We start from the raw sequence: 19,925 nt of genomic DNA on the forward strand, positions 1-19,925 counted from the left end.
CGCAGGAGCCGTGGCAGGGTTCTTGAGGAGGGCGGGCTCCTCATCCCAGATGTCATCAAGAAGCGGTACGGCGAGGACTGTCTTCCTTTTAGCCTTGCGCCGTTGGTAAAGGAACCCTTCCTTCTTCTTTTCTTCGGGGCACGGGGCAGAGCTGGAAGAGCTCGGATGCCCTGGAAATCATAGCATGGAAGGATCCAATCTCGTCGGGCGGGGACGCCTGGGCAGGGGGCGACGGGGGACACGTCCCGTCGTCACCTCCGTCGTCATCCGTACCCGTCGTAGTCGTGTCCATGCCTGTATCATCCCCGTGGGTAGTGGACCGGGGGGAAGGCAGAGAAGGCTGCAGAGGCGGGAGAGGAGGCCTAGGATGCGTCCTCCTCCTCTTAAGTGGTGGGCTCTCCGAAGGTCCTGGCTCCGGTTCCCCCGTCGGGTCTGGCTCAGGTACCTCCGTCGGGGGAAAGGGCAACCTAGTCCTTATCTCCGAGCATAAGGACTGGATGGCTGACAAAATGGCCGCCGAGGTGTCCTGCGGCGCCGGAAACGACGGGAGCGAGGGCTCTTGAGGAGCCTCGTCTGCGACACCGTCGCTCTCGTCGTCGCCCTTGTCGGGATCCCTCCCGATGGACTGGGCCTCTTCCACGACTTGGATGAGCTCCTCTTCAGAGGTCGTGTCCGTATCCACGATGGCCACCAGCCCCTCCCCCACCCTTTCCAATGAGGACTTTGTGGGGGTCTTCTCGATGGGCCTGAAAGACGACTCCCTCCGCGGTGGCAGGGAGACTCTGGTACCTGAGGGCGCCTCCACTGGTGTAGCCTCCACAGGCTGAGCCAGGGCCGCGGCGACATCCTCAATCGAGGTCTTAGCAGGGTGTATTAAGGCCAACGTCACCTTCGGTACGCCTGGGGCCTTCACCTTGGGGGGAGGGTCTGAGCCTCGCTCCCCCTCTGCCGGAATCTTCGAGATCGATCGGGGCCTCTCCAGAAGCTTCGCCGGGTTCTCGGACTTCCTCTTACCCGAGCCAGAGCGTTGGCTCGTGGTTGATGGCGCCGGGGAGGATGCGCCCTGCCTGGCAGCTAAGGAGCCCGACCGTTCGGCGCTCCCGGTGCCAGCGGACTCGCGGTGCTTAGCCTTTTGCTGGGCCCCCATCGCCGTGTCGCCCTCACAGGACTTAGAAGACCGCTCAGACTTCTTTTTCTTCTTCTCGCCTGACGGGATCTTCCCTTCCAGCCAGTTGGCGAGACGGAGGTGGCGATGCTTCATGGTCCGCTCCGACATGTTCCCACAAAACGCGCAGTCCTTTTCCTTGTGCGTCTTGTCCTCATGGAGACAGTAGAGGCATAACGAATGCTCGTCCTCCTTGAAAACGTTCTGAAGCTGGCATCCAGGGCAGGTCCTGAACAGCTTCCCGGGCCTCAAGCTTCCTTTCTCCTGGGCCATGACTGGGGCAGGCCTCTGAACTTCTGGGATCCTCCAAAAGCGTAACTCGACGAAATCTTCACTCTTGAGGGGCGTAGAAACTCCGAAACGGATCCCCGTTGATCGGATGCAGACACGGTGGAGCTTGAGGCTCTATTTAACCAGAAAAATGAGAAAATCTCCTGAAAAAAAGCGCGAAAACGCAGAAAAAGCTCGAGAGCTACAGCACGAGGACTCCCAACACTTGAACGTGCGGCAAAAATCTGAGGATGGCTGCCAGGGGCGGGGCTTAGGGAGAGGGCAGTCATTGGCGGGGGGCAGTATGACCCAGAGACCAGTGATTGGTTACTACTGAGAAAGACAGATCAGAAACGAAACTGATACTGATTTTTTTTCTATACCGAGGATTCCCGGCCTGACGACGGGGAATATTCATGAGCATGTGAATCCATGGCAGACCCCATGCTGGAGAAACAAGATACCCAACGGTACAGCCACCAGATCAGTGACGCCTCTGTCTGGCTTTTGCCCCCCGAGACACTTGTCTTTCTTCAGCGCATATATAAGTGCAAAGATGATATTATCACTACCATTACAAAAGGACTATAGGAATGAGAGAAAGATTCAGGAAAGACAAAAGAAATTTCTACAATGCAGTTCTGTATATGATAGAATGGGTTTGGATAGGATTACTTATGATAAGGACAATTCTATGCTATAGATACTCACTACTACTGTTTGAGTATCCGTCAGGGATCTGGTCAAAGATTTCTGGACTGGAATTCTGCTAGTCCACCGGACAGGATTCAGGGTGCTCGGATTCTGCCATAGCACGGCACTCTGGACACTGCACGGCACTCTGGACTGGATCTGACGGGTTGGTTCTCGTTCACAGCTATCTGGTTACAGCTCTTCTCTACTGGTTTGGATCTCTGGATTCTAGCAAGAATTCTTAGCAAGAAAGCAGAAACAGCATAGCCAGGCTGTTCTTTTTGGTGTTCCTCTTGGAGGTCTGGGGTAAAATCTGGTTTCAGGATTTTAAAAGGCCAGCTGATAAGGGTTCAGCTTTGGAATTGGGCCTCTCTGCTTTCAAAAGTTCTGGAGTCTGGATCTGGGTTTCTCCTGCCGAGTGCTTCGCCAGCAATCAGTTGATGGGTGAATCTGTGTGTGTTTCTAGGTTCTAAGCTGTCTCTATTTATGTATTTCGAAAAGGGGTGGGTAGGCTGAATTATACTAGGCACACCCTCTAGGAATCCTATTGGTTAGGGTCTGTCCTCTCCCCTGATTTGAGAAGGAAATCTGGTGCCATGATGATGCTGTATTTTACAATCCCGGGAAACCCTCCCCTTTGTTTCTGCACAGTAAATCTATGTTTCATATAAGGCATATTAACAATATTACCAACTTGCTAGCAATAACATATTTACGTCACAAATTTAGTGGAGAAAGTATCCGTCCAAGTTCCATCTCGGTGAGAGCTTCGGTTCAGATTTGACAGTTTTTCGCGCTTTTGGTTGGGTACCCAATGTCAGCTTTGTCGACATTTTTCTACATATATGCGCATTACATCTGGGCAAAATCCTGTGAAGTTTCATATTTCTAGCATCATCACAACTGCTACAAACTCACAATTTCTGTAGTCATGTCTCTGAACATAGCACAGAGTTCTGAGTAGTTTCAAAAGTTGACCGGAATTTTCATGTTAACAACCCCATATTTTACAGAGTTTAACAATTTTGCACAGTTCTCGGAGTCTTTTTCAAAAAGATACTTTTTGTGGTTTACGGATACACATATCTGTCTGTCCTGCCCCCAAAGTTTTGCTGGGCCAAGAGCAATCCAGGCCTCTCTTCCTGCTGGCAGGGGTTTCTGTTGACACTTAAATTTGCATACCCTTTCAGTCCAGGAAGTCTATTGTCTCTCCTCAGAGCAGCAGAGCAAAATCTCCTCCGCCCTCAATTAACATCCGACTGAGAGTTCCTGTCTTTGCTGAGAAGCAGGAGAGCTGCCTTTGTTGAAGCAAACTATGGAATGTACTTTGAAGTCCTCTGGCTGGTATCAGTTTACTTTAAAACCCAACTTGTTTAAATTTGTCTTTGATAAAATAAACTTACATTTCAAAATAGGCAAACAGATCTCTAATTCCAGTCTTTTTAAAAAACAGAGATTAAATAGCGGCAACCTATATTGCTTTTGATGGCAAGTCACTTCTTTTCAACAGTTTGATTTTAATGCACAATTTTTAAACTGCCAGTGTAATTAAATGACAGCTTTGACACAGGCGGTCAGCGGTACTGCGCCCATATTCTGACAGATTTCCACCAACAAGCACACTTTTTAATGTGGATATTCTCTGATACATTCTGCATTTCCTGACATAGTGTGCTTATGTGGATTCCTTAAATAAGGTGATGGTTAACACCCATCAAGGATGATGGTTCTTTTCTGATGTTTGGGAACCATGATTTTGCAATTTCAACAGCCAAGGAAAAACGGATTTTAGAGCACTTTTGGTTTTCCTGGGAATGAAGCACTGCCGTTCAGTAGTTCCATTTTACTCTGTGGGCAGCCCAATGACAGGTTATGGCAGTGTGGCCTCCTGTTCTACCACGGAGGCAAAGTAGATTGGCATCCCATTTTCTGGTTTCAATGGGCACAGGGCTTTTTGCGGCCATTCCGTTGGTTCTGGTGAAAGCAGCGCGCAGTGATGTTGCAGGGCAGAGCCTAGTGGGTCAATGCATCCCACACTTGTTTTATGCACTGTCCTGTCCTAGATGGCTTTAAGTTGTTTTTTTCAATCAGCATAAATGGGGGATTTGCGTGGACCTTCTGGAGATTTAGTAATAGTAATTAAATCTCCTCTACTCTGAAAAGATACCAAAGAGTGTTCGATTTAGAGAGGGGCCCTTGGTGTCGCCTTAGATTTTTCTGGAAGTGTAAGCCAAGGAATTGTCTCATAATTAATATATATTGGCCTGAGGGAATTTGCCCATTGGAGGAATTTCTAGGAAAATGTGAAAAATATATACTTGAGTGGCAGGAATCAAACCAAAATAGTGTTATTATAATAGCTGGTGACTTTAATGCTGCTTGTGACAATCATGCAACCCTTGATGATGGTGAGGCTGTTCCAACTGCTGATATCTCGTCTAAGTAAGGTATGAATGGGATTTATTGGGAGTCAAATATTAGGCTCCTTAGGAAAGAATATCATCAACGAGAAGGGACTAAGAGACCTAAGAGACAGAGAGAAGGGATGGATGTATGTAGTTTGTATTTGGAAAATTGTAATCAATTAAATCAAATAAAAAATCAAATTTAAAAAATGAATGTTGATATTCCCTTGAAGCATACTTGGTAAAAGGGTTGTCTTAAATCCACTTTGGATTATGACTTTGTGGATCATGTTTTATTTACTACTTGTAAGTACTTTGTTGAGTGATCATAATATGTTGGAGGCTGAATTTTATATTCCATCAATTAAAAAGGATAGGATGCTGAATGTATTACTATCAGTAAATAAGGGGAGAATTGGGTCAATTTGACAAATTATATGATACATTTTTTTAATTAAATAAAATTACATAAGTGCAATTTAAGTATATTTAAAGAGACTCTCCATAGCTTGACACTTATGAATAAGGGTTCAAATCTTGGGAAGCGAGGGACTGCTAAACACACCCATCACTTTGATCTGTTGGCGGTGGAGCGTAAAAGCCTCATAGATCATCTATTCAGAAGATTCAAAAGAGCAACTTGGAGTTAATGGACAAACGTCTTAAAATAAAGACTGAGAAGGCGAACATTAGATATGAATTGGGTCTGCTCTCTCTATCTAATAGAGTTAAGTGGAAATGTATGTCTTTGATGTAAACATTTTAAACTCCTCCGGAAAATACCATATGGGATACATTACTCACCGTAATCGTATTTCTGATGCTTGTATCTGCTTGGCCTATGCACAGCATGTGAATCTGACATCTAGTGGAAGCTGCAGAGTATTACAGTTTGTTTTTCAAAACTCGAAAATGGGCGTCGACACAGGGCGTGACAGTAATACTATCCCTAGTGTGACGTCCACTGTACCCATGATCCTTCACGCGTGTAGGACCCTCAGATTGTATTTTTTCTGACATGAGGTAGAATGAGGAGAAGCGTGAGTACAGATGATCCAAGCAGATATAAAGAAAGGTAAGACTACACGCATCCATGCGCCTTCTCTCAGAGGGGAGGAAGGGTGGGTCGCATGTGAATCTAAGCAGATACAAGCAACTGAAATACGATTACGGTGAGTAATGTATCCCTTCTGAGGCTTGTGGAATCTGCTTAGATCACATGCTGTGCATAGATTAGCGAGCAGTACCTGAAGAAGGAGGTGGGATGTGAGAAGGGTCATGAGCAAATAAATGTCTTAGAACCGCTTGTCCCACTTGGGTATCTGTCTTGGAATGGGTATCAATGCAGTAGTGCTGTGTAAAAGTGTGAATAGAGCTCCAAGTAGCTGCTTTGCAAATGGTGTCAAGGGGGACATTTGCAATGAAAGCCAGAGTGGCCCCAATGCCTCTTGTAGAGTGGCGTCTTGGCGTGAAAGGCAGAGTCTTTCCAGAAAGGGAGTAACAGAGCTTGATACAGTTAATAATCCACTTAGAGATGGCACCTTTAGAGACGCGATCCCCCTCTCTGCCTGTAGCTACGGAGACAAACAGTTTGTCTGTTTTCCTTAGCGGTCTGGTCTTATCTATGGTGTGTAGGTTCACCTCAGCCGAGCTCTGTGGGTCTTGGAAGAAAGCCGGAAGCTCGATGGACTGGTTCACGTGGAATTTAGAAATAAACTTAGGTGAGAACCTAGGGTGTGTGCGTAAAACCAGTTTATCTTTATGGACAGTAAAGAAAGGATCTTGCACTGACAGAGCCTGAATTTCACTGACCCTTCTTATAGATGTAATAGCTACTAAGAAGGCCGTTTTATAAGTCAGGTGTTTGAGACTGCTTTTATGCATGGGTTTGAATGGGGGGCCCATGAGTTTAGATAGCACCACGTTAAGGTCCCATCCTGCTGGTGGGTTAGAAATAGGAGGGTAAAGTCTCTTTACTCCTTCCATGAAGGCTTTAACCACTGGTACTTTCCACCACGAGACCTTGTTATGGGAAGTGGTGTATGCCAACAGAGCTGCCAGGTGTACCTTCAGTGAGTTAAAAACCAGTCCTGCATCCAGCAGGTGCAGCATGTATGTAACAATAGTGGAAGGAGTGCAATCAACTGGGTTGATTTGTTTATTCTGGCACCAGATAACAAATCTCTTCCATTTGTCAAAGTAGCAGTGCCTCGTGTTTGGCTTCCTAGATTCCTTTAGGATGTCCATACACCTCTGGTAAATTGAGATGTCCAAACTCTATGACCTCAGGAGCCATGCTGCCAGGTTCATTGAGTTGGGTTGAGGATGCACTGTTTGACCTTGGTGCTGGGACAGTAGGTTGTACCAGGCCGGAAGTTTGATCGGTTCGCACACCGATAATCTGCGCAAGTGTGGGAACCACGGTTGTCTCGCCCACATGGGAGCAACCAGGACGAGCGTCATCGACTCTCTGTTCATCTTGTTGACCACCTTCCTGATGAGGGGAGTTGGTGGAAAAGCGTACGCAAACATTCCTGACCAGTTCATCCACAGGGCATTCCCCTTGGAGTCTGGTTGGGGGAACCTGGATGCAAATCCTGGGCATTGTCTGTTTTCGCTTGTGGCAAATAGGTCTACAGTGGGGAAACCCCACTGAGAGAAGATATCTCCTACGACTTCTCTGTGTAGACACCATTCGTGTTCTTCTGGGAGGGGGTCTCTGCTTAGAGCATCCGCTAGAGAATTGAGATCCCCTGGAACATGTTGCGATGACAGGAAGATGTTCCGTCTGAGTGCCCATATCCAAATTTTCTGGGCAAGCTTGGACAGATTTGGCGAACGAGTCCCTGTCATGAACCATCGAACTCGCCCCTTCTGGGCCGCCTGGTCCCTGACACGTCGAGCCTTACACTCCATAATACTACCAACATAGCGGCAAGCTCAGAACGCTGCTCGCCAGTCTTCACGTTCTACGCAGCATCCTCTATAAAAAAGCCACACCCCGCGGCCCTGCGCGTCTCAACGCTGCTACTAGCTGTGATCGGACGTGTGCTCCGAACCTTCTCTAGAGCTACTTGCTATCCCCTGGCCCCTGGATTCCCTTCTCCCAACTTCTTCCCTAACTTCCCAGAATCCCTGTGCCGCTTCCGCGTGCCCCCAACTCCTTCTTGAATACTCCTGGAGTTTCCCGTGATCCTGGACATCGAAGATGGACATAATCTGGAAGCCGAGGACGGCCGAGCAGGCTTATTTAAGTCCCGAACCATACGAAAGAAGACTCCACCTAAAGAGGACATCAGGCAACATAGACAGGTGAGAAAGGGGGAAACCTGTGACAGATTGAGACGCCACCTGACTGAAGTCGATACAGACATGGAGGCGGCCATCCAGGATCTTATGCGTGGCATGCAAGAACTATCGACTGAAGTACAGAACTTGAAAGCGGAGAACGCCGCGCTGAAACAATTGGCACTTTCACGCGACTCTGCCTCAAAGGACAGCGTGCTATTGGGCGGCATTGTTGACAAATATGACGGCTGTGCAAAAACCCTCCGAGGATTCCTGGATTCTTGTTTGGTCCACTTTACCTTTAAACCTTATTATTTTTCCACCCCCAGGGCTAAAGTGGGCTTTATTATTTCTCACCTCTCCGGGAATGCCTTAGCCTGGGCCACACCATTAGTTAACACCGGAGATTCCCTTTTGGATGATTATGATGGATTCATTCAAGCACTAAAGACTATGTTTGACCGTCCAGAACAGGTCTTTAGTGCTCAAGAACGTTTACTCTATTTCCAGCAAGGCTCTCAGGACATGCTCACCTACGTAACTCGATTCAAGCAATTGGCTAAAGAAGCGGGTTGGCCTTCTGAAGCTTGCTTCACCCTCTTTCGAAGAGGGCTAAATGAAGATGTTAAGGATGAATTAGCCAGGGTAGCACGTCCTAGTTCTTACCAGGGACTTATGGATCTTGCTCTACAAATTGATTTCCGCATCCAGGAAAGAAAGGCAGAGAAAAGGAAGACCAAGTCAACCATCCAAAAAAATCCTCTTGTGAGCCCTTCAAAATCCGAAGATTCTCCTGTTCCTACACATGAACCGGAACCCATGCAGCTAGGGGCCTTCCATGGACCCATATCCCCCCAAGAAAGGCTGAGAAGGATCCATACTGGCTTATGCATGTACTGTGCCTCGGACAAGCATTTAGTCAGAGAATGTCCCTTAGCCCCTCCACGGCGTTCGGGAAACACCAGCTCCCGATCCTAGATGGAGCTCAGTTTCGGGAGAGAGATGCAGGCTCCACATTTATACCATCCTTGAACTCTCCTGGACAAAACGCCCTAGTAGTCTTACAGGCTTCTATCGTCATCTAAGAAGGAATCCTACCCCATTCTGGCACTAGTGGACTGTGGGGCCATGGGAATATTCATTGATCAGGAATGGGTCCTTAAACATCATATTCCTTACGAATCCCGGAACGTCCAGCAACCTGTAGAAGCAATTGATGGAAGACCTCTTTCTTCTGGACCCATAACCCTTCAGACTAAGGAAATTGAGCTTGCTATAAACCATCACCGAGAAAGGATAAAGTTTGACATCATAAAATCTGCCCATTACCTAATGGTTTTGGGAATGCCCTGGCTTCAAAAACACAACCCATACATCAATTGGACAGCTGGTTCCCTGTTCCTAGGTTCCGAATGTTGCATGTCCCATTGTCTGCTCCAGGATCCTTCACCGACAACATCAGAAGAACATTCAACAACTCAGCAAGATCCTCTTAAGGTCTCCAACATCATCCAAGTTCCTAAAACCTACCAGGAATATGCCGATGTGTTCTCTTCTGCTATTGTCCAAGCCCTACCACCCCATAGGCCTGAGGACTGTGCTATTGAAACCGAACCTTCAGCCGTGATTCCCTTTGGAAGGATGTTCATCCTGTCTGAACCAGAGAAAAAGGCCCTTCGTGAATACCTAGATACTAACCTAAAAAACGGCACCATACGCCCATCCAAGTCTCCGGCTGGAGCTTCATTATTTTTTGTTCCTAAAAAAGGCACCAAGGAACTCAGACCTTGTCTTGATTATCGAGGTCTTAATCAGTGCACCCTTAAGGATCGTTACCCATTACCCTTGATCTCGGATATCCTGGCAGCCGTAAGAGGAGCCGTAATATTCACCAAATTGGATCTTAGGGGTGCTTATCACTTGATTCGTATTAGAGAAGGTGACGAATGGAAGACAGCCTTCAGAACACCCTTTGGTCATTACGAATACTTGGTCATGCCCTTTGGACTCTCTAATGCTCCACCAATATTCCAACGCTTCATGGACCGGGTCTTTTCGTCATTGTCTACTTGGGCGATATTTTGATATTCTCTAAGGATCCTCTCAAGCATGAAGAACATGTTAAATCAGTGTTACAACGGCTACGTGAACACAAGCTTCTAGCAAAACCCGAGAAATGCCTTTTTCATGTTTCCACTGTTCACTATCTAGGATTTGTCCTTAGCCCAGATGGCATTGGCATGGATCAATCCAAGGTTAAAGCCATACTATCCTGGCCAACTCTGACCTCCGTAAAACAGATCCAATCTTTCCTGGGCTTGGCCAATTTCTATCGGAAGTTTATACCATCCTTCTCCGAGATTGTTCAACCGATCATCTCCTTGTTGAAGAAAGATACTCCCTATCATTGGACCCTAGCCCAGGAGAAGGCCTTCCAACGCCTGAAAACAGAATTTACACAAGCCCCCATTCTGGTTCAACCTGATATAAATCGACCATTCCTAGTGGAAACAGATGCCTCTAACTATGCCATCGGAGCAGTTCTGAAACAGCAACTAGATGATGCGCCGGAACATCCTATTGCCTATCTTTCACGGACATTGACCTCCAGTGAAACTCATTACTCAGTCTTAGAAAAGGAACTTCTAGCCATGCGTCAAGCCTTCACCGAGTGGCGTCATTTACTTCTAGGAGCTAAACATCCTGTCCAGGTTCGGACGGACCATCGAAATCTACAAGTGTTACAGGCCCTGGAATGCAGGAACAGCCCTCAGGCCCGTTGGGCGTTCTTCTTTGCTCAATACCAGTTCACAACAAGAGACCAGCGGGTCTATTGCAGCAACCTCCACTTCCAACAAGGCCATGGGAATTCATAGCAACAGACTTCATTGTGGAATTACCACCTTCCAGGGGAGACACAACCATCATGGTCACCATTGATCTGTTCACCCATGTGGCCCATTTTACACCTCTGTTTAAACTGCCATCCTCGTCAGAACTTGCTGGAATTTTCCTGGAACACATATTCCGACTGCATGGACTTCCTTCCAAGATCATATCAGACAGAGGGCCCCAATACATTTCTCAGTTCTGGAAACATCTTTGCCAAATACTAGGAATCCAACTCGCTCTTTCCTCAGGATATCATCCCCAAACCAACGGAGCCACAGAGCGCATAAACCAAACCTTGGAACAATACCTCTGTTGCTTCACTACCAAGGTCCAGGACGATTGGTCCCTATTAATACCAGTGGCAGAATTCGCCTATAATAATTCGGACCACTCTGCTATTAAGACCAGTCCTTTTTTCTGTAGCCAAGGATTCCACCCTTCGGTTCTACCCTCCATCCTTCCTCATCCTACACCAGTTTCAACAGTCGATTCCTGGATTGAAATGCTCATTAATGTTCAAAGAGAAGCTAAAGAACAATTAGAAAAGGCCAGGACCCAGACCAAACTGTATGCGGACTCCAAACGAAGACCAAGCCCCTCCTATACAATAGGGGATAAGGTTTGGCTGTCCTCGAAATTGCTACCACGGCATTTGCGACCAAATAAATTGGCTCCTCTATATTATGGGCCACTCCTTATAAAGGAAATCATCAACCCAGTGGCCTACCGACTCAAGCTTCCAGACTCCTGGAAGAAAATCCACCCAGACTTTCACACGTCCTTAATAAAGCCATATGTTCAGACCTCTCGAACTAACCTTCGGCCCAAACCAGTACTCATCAATGACCAACTGGAGTATTAGGTCTCCAGGATTTGCGATTCTAGATATAGACGTGGCAAACTCCAGTACCTGGTGGAGTGGAAAGGATATCCCCCCAGTGAACGCACTTGGGAACCTATCTCAAATCTAAATACCCCCAGTCTACTCAGAAGGTTCCATCTCATACACCCGGGCAAACCCAGTGGAACGAGTTTCCGGAGGAGGCATGCTGTCATGAACCATCGAACTCGCCCCTTCTGGGCCTCCTGGTCCCTGACACGTGGAGCCTTACACTCCATAATACTACCAACACGGCGGCAAGCTCAGAACGCTGCTCGCCAGTCTTCACATTCTACGCAACGTCCTCTATAAAGAAGCCACACCCCTGCGGCCCTGCGCGTCTCAACGCTGCTACTAGCTGTGATCGGACGTGTGCTCCGAACCTTCTCTAGTGCTACTTGCTATCCCCTGGCCCCTGGATTCCCTTCTCCCGACTTCTTCCCTCTTTACTAACTTCCCGGAATCCCTGTGCCGCTTCCGCGTGCCCCCAACTCCTTCTTGAATACTCCTGGAGTTTCCCGTGATCCTGGACATCGAAGCTGAACGTAATCTGGAAGCCGAGGGCGGCCGAGCGGGCTTATTTAAGTCCCGAACCATACGAAAGAAGACTTCACCTAAAGAGGACATCAGGCAACATAGACAGGTGAGAAGGGGGGAAACCTGTGACAGTCCCTCCTTGCTTGTTCAGGTAAAACTTGGCTGTAGTGCTGTCCGTCCGGATTTGCACTGACAGATTTAGCAGGTAGGGCTCGAACGCTTGAAGCGCCCTGAATACTGCCAGAAGCTCTAGCAGGTTGATGTGATTCTTGGCCACTGAGTGAGACCAGAGACCATGAGCTGTGTGGTGGAGATGGTGAGCTCCCCACCCTGTTAGGCATGCATCGGTTGTGACTACTGCCTGTATCTCGGGATCGTAAAAAGGGTTTCCCCTTAGACAGATTCTCTCTTGTCCACCAGTTTAGGCTCTGTGCAAGTGTTGGCGAAACGACCACTAGATCGTCCCACTGACCACTTGCCTGAGACCACTGTTTCGCCAACCATTCCTGCATGGGACGCATGCACAGGCGCGCGTGCGGGACCAGGTAAATACATGACGCCATCATGCCCAGCAACCGCATTGCTTTGCGTACCGTTATCTGGCGACCGGACTGATATTGCGGAATTTGCAGCAGTATATTCCAAATTCTTTCCTCGGAAGGAAAGGTCAACCCCTCTTGAGTGTCTAGGATAGCTCCTAGGAACTGTTTGGAGGTGCTTGGCACCAGACTTGACTTTTTCTCGTTTATTGAGAAGCCTAATTCGAAGAGGAGGTCGATTGTCCTTTGAATGTTTGTTCTGCAAATTACTGGGGTCTCCCCGTTATGAGCCAGTCGTCCAGGTAAGGGTACACTGGGATTGCCTCCCTGCGTAGGTGTGCTGCCGCCACCGCCAGTACCTTGGTGAATACCCTTGGAGCCGAAGCTATCCCGAAGGGCAGTACCTTGAACTGGTAGTGCCGACTGTCCACCTTGAAGCGCAAGTACTTTCTGTACGCTGGGAACATGGCAATATGAAAATAGGCATCTTTCATGTCCAATGTTGCCATGTAATCCCCCTTTTTTAGGAGGGGGGATTACCTCTTGGAGAGTAGTCATGCGAAATTTTTGGGGCTTGACATACTTGTTTGCAGGCCGTAAGTCCAATACTGGGCGCATTGTCAAATCTTTTTTTTTGGCACAAGGAAGTAAGTTGAATAAATACCCTTGTTTACCTGGTGTCCCGGGACGAGTTCTATCGCGTCCTTTGCTAGCAGATTGACGATCTCCTCGAGGAGGATCTTCTGGTGTTCCAAAGAATGTATTCTTTGTCGTGGAGGATGGTTCCGGGGACGCTCTAACAGTTCTATGCAGTACCCTGCGGATACTGTGAACAGCACCCATCTGTCTGATGCGATCCCTTCCCAAACCTGGGTAAAGTTGGAAATGCGTCCCCCTACTGGGGTTGTGTGAAAAGGGACCCTGAACGGAGCGTCACTGTTTTGGTGGAGGCGTGCCGCCTCCTTTACTGGGACTTCCTCTACCTGTACCACATCCTCTTTTATTACCCCTGCCGTAACCCTGGGTAGACTGTTGGTTATTATTGTTCCACGGTGTACCCTGCCCCTGGGAATAGTTAGATCCTCTCTGGGAATTTTGGCCGCGTGGTCGACGAAAATTGCCATTCCCTCTCAGATTAGGGGGTTTATTGGTTAGTTGGCCTAGGGATTTGAGTGTCTCATACTCGTCCTTGGCATTTTTGAGCGCGTCCTCGACCGCTATACCAAACAACAGATCCGGCTCCACCGGTTTATCTAACAATGATGCTTGGGTTTTAGCTTTGAATCCCGACTGCCGTAACCAAGCGTGTCTCTTGATAACAGTTCCTTCTGCTATCAATCTGCCGGCGTTATCCGCGGCATCAAAAGGTTGCTTTTAGAATGCAACCGGACACGGCTCTTCCCTCTGCCGCAACTCGTGCCAACTGGCTCTTTAAGGGTTCTGGGGCGGAGTCTACGAGTGCCGCGACCTCTTCCCACTGATGGCAGTTGTAGCTGGCCAACATGGTGGTGGAGTTGGCAATCCTTCCCTGGTAGGCGGAAGTGGAGGCTACTTTCCTGCCCAAACCATACAGTTTCTTGCTCTCCTTGTTGGGAGGAGCTTCCGGACGATGACAAGGGTGTTCCAGCCCTCTTACGGGTGTTTGTAACAACCAGGAGTCTGATTGGGCTGCCCTGAAAAGTTTCTCAATCCTGGGGTTCACCGTCCTGGTGAGGTTAGGATTTAAAAGTGAAGGGTCTATTCTTCTCTGAATAGACTTAAGGATAAGGATGGCCTGAGCAACAGGCCTTCTTTCTCCCACTACATCTTCGGCGAAGTCCCTCTCCTCTTGAGCACCCTGGGTGTCAATGTGGAAATGTTCTGCCGCTCGGGACAGAACTTCATTCAGGAGAGGTTGATTGTCAACAGGGGAGTCGGTAATCGGAGGTTCTTTCTCTACTGGGGAATCTACTCTGTAGGTCTCAGGGTCTTCCTCTTCCTCTTCTTGGTCCTCATCATCCCCATAGTAGCCCGTACCAGTTTGCTCTTCCAACATGCCCAAATCTGAATCCTCACAAAGGATGTCTCTCCTTGATATTGAGAGTAGGGCTGTATATAGAAGGGGTCCGAAGACCGTGTTGGGGCTTCAAACCGGGACTTCTTACTTGGAGGTATTGGATCCTTAGAGCCTGAGGGTGCTGACCCGTCGGGAGTATAGGAGAGAAAGTGTTCAGGGTTTTTGCGTAGAAATCTGCCAATGAAGACATCCTTGACATTACCCTGTCTATGTCATCACTAGACCATTCTCTAGAACTGGGAATGATCCTTTCTGGGGCTTTCTCCGCCTTATCCTGACTAGACTTACTGGTTTTAGCAGGGGTCTTTGGGATAACAGAGGACTGGGACTTGTCTGTCTGTTTATGTGGACTGGGATGTTTTTGAGGTGTGTGAGGAGGCTGAGACTGTTTCCTCTGTTGTTTTCCCCCCTCCCCGTGGGCGGAAGAGTGCTTTCCCTGCTTTTTCGCCCCTTCCGAGCCTTCCGACGCCTGGCGTCGAGGTTCGGGGGTAGTGTCCCTATCTTTAGAACGTGGAGGTAGGGACTCGGGAGCCGCCGTTACGCGGTCTGCGGGTGCAGACTCCTGGAGTGCGGTCTGGGGATGGAAGTCGACTTCGTCTTCAGACGATCGAACTTCCGTTACCTTGGGGAGTGAGGCACTCTTGACAACAGTGGATGATTGCCTGGAGTCATGCAGCGATCTAGATCTTGAACGCCCAGAGGATACCGATTCGGACTGTTCTCTATGTACCTCTTTTCTGAGAACTCGACGTGCGCATCGAGTCTCGGTTGGACTTCATGTGTTTTGTGGAAGTGCTGTGGGTAGCGCTTGTGTCGCCGGGGGTCTTCCCCATAGCCGCCCTGCCGGACGACATTCCGAGGTCGGGGTCTTGCGCTCGGCTCTCTTGACGCCATGTTGCCCTCGCCGTCTGAAAGCACGGTTTCGCTGCCATCGCTGAATGCGCCCTCCGCTGCCATGGCCTCCTGACGCCTGGCGTGGTGGGCCCAACGCTTGATCGAACGGTCCTTAAGTGTTTTTGGTTTAAACCTACTACACTCTCTGCAGTTCGCCTCGGGGTGGGTCCCTCGGCAAGCAGAGATTGCATGTGGCGTGTCTGTCAACCCAAGGGTACTTGTGGTTGCACTTGGGGCAGAATTGGAAAGGGGTACCCTCCATACGCACCTTGTGGCAGCGGGCTGTTAAGTGTAGGAATATATAAGAATGTACCTATATACCAAAAGAGTGTAGAGTATGTCCACCCCCCACTCTCCCTACTTGCAGGGCCGAGGCCAGAGGCCTTCCGAGGCCCAAATCCGTCGTGCAGCTGTCGACTGTAGATTTCTTCTCCAGGCCAGCGGCGAGTGTGAAGTTCGGTGACTTGACGTTGGGGTAGAGAATGGGGAAAATATAACGATATTTTGCAAAAGTATGGCTAAGGCCAGGGAACTCTGCGAAAATGCTTCCGACCAGTATGGCGGAAAAAAACAATCTGAGGGTCCTACACGCGTGAGGGATCATGGGTACAGTGGACGTCACACTAGGGATAGTATTACTGGCACGCCCTGTGTCGACGCCCATTTTCGAGTTTCGAAAATCAAACTGTAATACTCCGCAGCTTCCACTAGATGTCGGCCTATGCACAGCATGTGATCTAAGCAGATTCCACAAGCCTCAGAAATAAAATAAAGATATTGGTTATTTAACAGAGAGTGGTATGAATCGAACTGTATTGCAGTAAGTCAAAATATGTACTGAAATTATGGAGCAATTGGGTTTTTCTTTTGATGATTAAGTACAATTATGAATATTAAAAATGCCATGTTTAGGGATGATTGGAGGCATACAATTGAAACTATCCATAATTATATTTCTCTTAATCATTTACACTTCGTAAATAAAAAGGATGCAATCTTACCGGCCTGTTTACATCTATTCACAAAAAAAAAGGGACAGGATGTTTTTATGAGGTTTCGCCTTAATATTTTACCTACTAGTGAAGCGTTGGTTAGAAGAAATATCTTAGCCATGCATATGAATACATGTAGATACTGTAATGATACAAATAGAACAGAAACACTGAGACGGAGTGCAATCATTTTTCTGGCCCTTTGTTATAAGTGTATGTTACATTTTAGGCTTTTTATATAGGTCAGATTTTATTGATTGTGACTCTCTGTGGTCTTATTTGTTGGGTGGTTATTCGAATCAAGTAATACAGTCGCTTCTAAATTTGATGAACTCTATAAAATTGAATGGGGATGTTTTATATGAGTACTTATGAAAATGGTATTTTTGATATTGTTTAATGTAATGATGTGGGATTTATTGATTATTCTGCTATTGTTAAATTGTAATTTCAAAGTGTAATAATATTTATTGTAAAGTTTTTTTTTAATTAACAGTATATAATAAAAGAAAAAAAGAAAAATGGACAGACCAAGAGAAAGGGGTAAGCAAATTGCTATTTTGAAGATTCCCAGTCAAAATCCTCTTGCAGGAAGCCCATTACTGCTCCTTTACCTGAACTCTATTTCGCCTGTTCCACATTGCACCTCCACCGGAATGATACTTAGATGATGGTTAGGGTTGTTATCGCCCTCAGAACCAAAAGGGTGGAAATCGGGCAGGGAGGTTCAGCACAACTAATCATGTAGAAAGCTCTGGTGTAACTGGCAGGACAAACAAATACACACGCAACCCCATGGCCAGGTCTAGTTTTGCCTTTTTAATATGATACTCGCCTGAAACACGGCACCATTTCCCCATGCAGCTGGGGCACAGGGTCTCCGAGCAACGTCTTCACAGTCATGCAGACGGATTCAGATAATGACCGCATGTGGTACCCACCCTAAAAAGAAAGAATATCTGGTCATTCAGGACTCAAGAAATCTTTGAGAGCTCGATGCTGTCATTAAATATTTTTATATTTAAAAGGTCTAGCGAATCGCTGGGAGAAGCATACATATAAGCTGAGCCACAGCATAACGAAGTTGCTTAGAACCTTACTTGTGAGGTTATCATAGCTCTAAAAATAACATATTTTATGAGGGTTTGGAGCATTAAAACATAATTAACAGTACTCCTCTGGGGCCTAGCATATGTAATAAGAGAAGCATTGAGATGATATAGCGAATGTTGGACAAAGGCGTTTTGTGGCCAGGTTGTACTTACTACACCTGTGAGTCAAATGTAGCTCGGGCCATTTCAGTGAATTTATAACACACTTTCGGTAATACGCTGTAGAAAATATGGAGTAAATTAAACGACAAAGCTAAAACGAGGCAGTGGCATGATGAAATTAGGAACCGGCAGGCAAGAGAGAATATAAGACTTAAGGGGAGATCAGAGGCCCGATAGACGACAGAGGAAATTGAATCCACATTAAGGGCATGCAGCGAAAGAGGGTGAATGCAAGATCCTGCACAAAGTGGACAAGGGACAGATCAGAAGATGATCAGAGGTAAAGCAAAGAATCTGGGCAGGATTGTAATTTAGTTTAGTTTATTGTTTATAGAGAGCACCTAACCCTGAGGCAAAATCGTGAAGACCATGTTACAGATTGGTCAGCATGACAATGGTGTCACATACAGGAAGCTGAGGAGTGATCCTCTGTTAGGGTGAATTCTCAGAAATGTGCTAATTCCTCTCTACCTTAGAGACCGCCAGCGACTTTGCTGGATTTTGAGGACTTGAATTTTTAACCTGGAGAGAGTGAGACCCCTTTTCCCCGCTCTTTCATGTATTTTAATGTGATTTTGAACCCTATGTTTCTTTTGGTTGTAGAGTCTGACAAACTCCATAGGCATCATCTTTTTACATTGTGACACACAACACCTTCAGTGCAGTGGCACAGGGAAGTCTTTAGATTTCCCAAGGTTTAAATACCTTCTCTTGGATAAACTACCGTTTCCAAGAAATTATAAGTTACTCACCGTAGTGACGAACGTACTCTTAGTCCAAAAACCTTCTTCCCCTTTAAATTTAGAGGTGCACAGGTGTTCGGCCCAGGGAGCATGCGCTGCCCTGACTCCGCCACCACACCTCAGTCCCCCTTGATACGTCGACAATAGATTTAACATTGCCTAATGACACTAGTATTATTAGGGGGGAGGTTGGTGGGACATATGGAGGAAAGGGGACTATGGACTAAGAGTACGTTAGTCACTACAGTGAGTAACTTATAATTACTCTTACGTCCCGTCCCCTTTCCGCCATACTGAATGGGCGATAACAACTGATCGTAGCCCCAGGGTGGAGAGGAGACCCTCCTTACGCAAATAGGTTCCTGAGAACCGCCTGTCCGAAAGCCGCATCAGATCTAGAGCCGGCATGCAAACAGTAATGCTTGCAGAAAGCCGAGGGAGAGGCCCAAATGGCTGCCCTCTTTATGACTTGCCAAGGGACATGGCGCTGGAATGCGATGGCCGTTGCCTTGGCCCTGACTGCGTGGGCATACATGTTGGCCGGGAGCGGGTTGTGCTGGCCCTCGAATGCTTCTTTGATGGCAGAGACCATCCAGCGGGATATGGAAGCCTTAGAGGCCTGATAGCCTGGCCTCGAGCCTCTGAAAATGACAAACAGGGTGTTGGACTTGCGGAAGCCCTTGGTCCTGTCTAAGTAGAATTTTAGGGTACGCCTGACATCCAGGCAGTGCAGCACTCTCTGTGCTTCGTCCTTGGGATCGGGAAAGAATGTAGGAAGGACTATCTCCTCGTTCAAGTGAAATGCAGAAGGAACCTTGGGCAGAAATGCCAGGTGCGTCCGGATGACTACCTTGTCCTTGTGAAAGGTGGTATATGGTTCAGAGGCGACGAACGCCTGGATCTCGCTGACTCTGCAAGCAGAGGTAAGACTGACTAGTAAGACCGTCTTGATGGTGACCAGCCTAATATCCACAGACGCCACTGGCTCAAATGGTTTGTGCGCCAGGGTGCCCAAGACTATGTTAAGGTCCCAAACAGTGTGCAGTCTCTTGGCGGGCGGGTAGAGCCTGGCAAAACCAGTCAGTTGTTTCTTGACTATAGGGTTGGAGGCGGAAAAGTTGCCTTCCTCCGACTTCCTGTAAGCCCCGATGACTGCAAAGTATGTCCGGCAGATATCCACCTGCACGCCCAAATGAGCGAGGTGGGCCGAAAAGGATAGCACGTCGTCCAAACTGCAGGCCAAGGGGTCGATTTACTTGGAGTCTGCCCAGTGGCAGAATCTGGTCCATTTGCTTTT

The 19,925-nt window shown here is 47.6% G+C and overlaps 1 protein-coding gene across 1 annotated transcript in view; it reads right to left on the reverse strand.

Moving 5' to 3' along the window:
* The window catches only part of HDAC10 (histone deacetylase 10), a 706,011-nt gene that overhangs the window by 197,100 nt on the left and 488,986 nt on the right, over nt 1–19,925 (reverse strand). Inside the window, exon 12 of the mRNA XM_069627848.1 lies at nt 17,447–17,553. Within this exon, the coding sequence (XP_069483949.1) occupies nt 17,447–17,553 (107 nt within the window). The remainder of the gene's footprint in view (nt 1–17,446; nt 17,554–19,925) is intronic.

Source organism: Ambystoma mexicanum, chromosome 12 (genome assembly GCF_040938575.1).
Source record: "Ambystoma mexicanum isolate Mex_15411 chromosome 12, UKY_AmexF1_1, whole genome shotgun sequence".
Taxonomy (NCBI): domain Eukaryota; kingdom Metazoa; phylum Chordata; class Amphibia; order Caudata; family Ambystomatidae; genus Ambystoma; species Ambystoma mexicanum.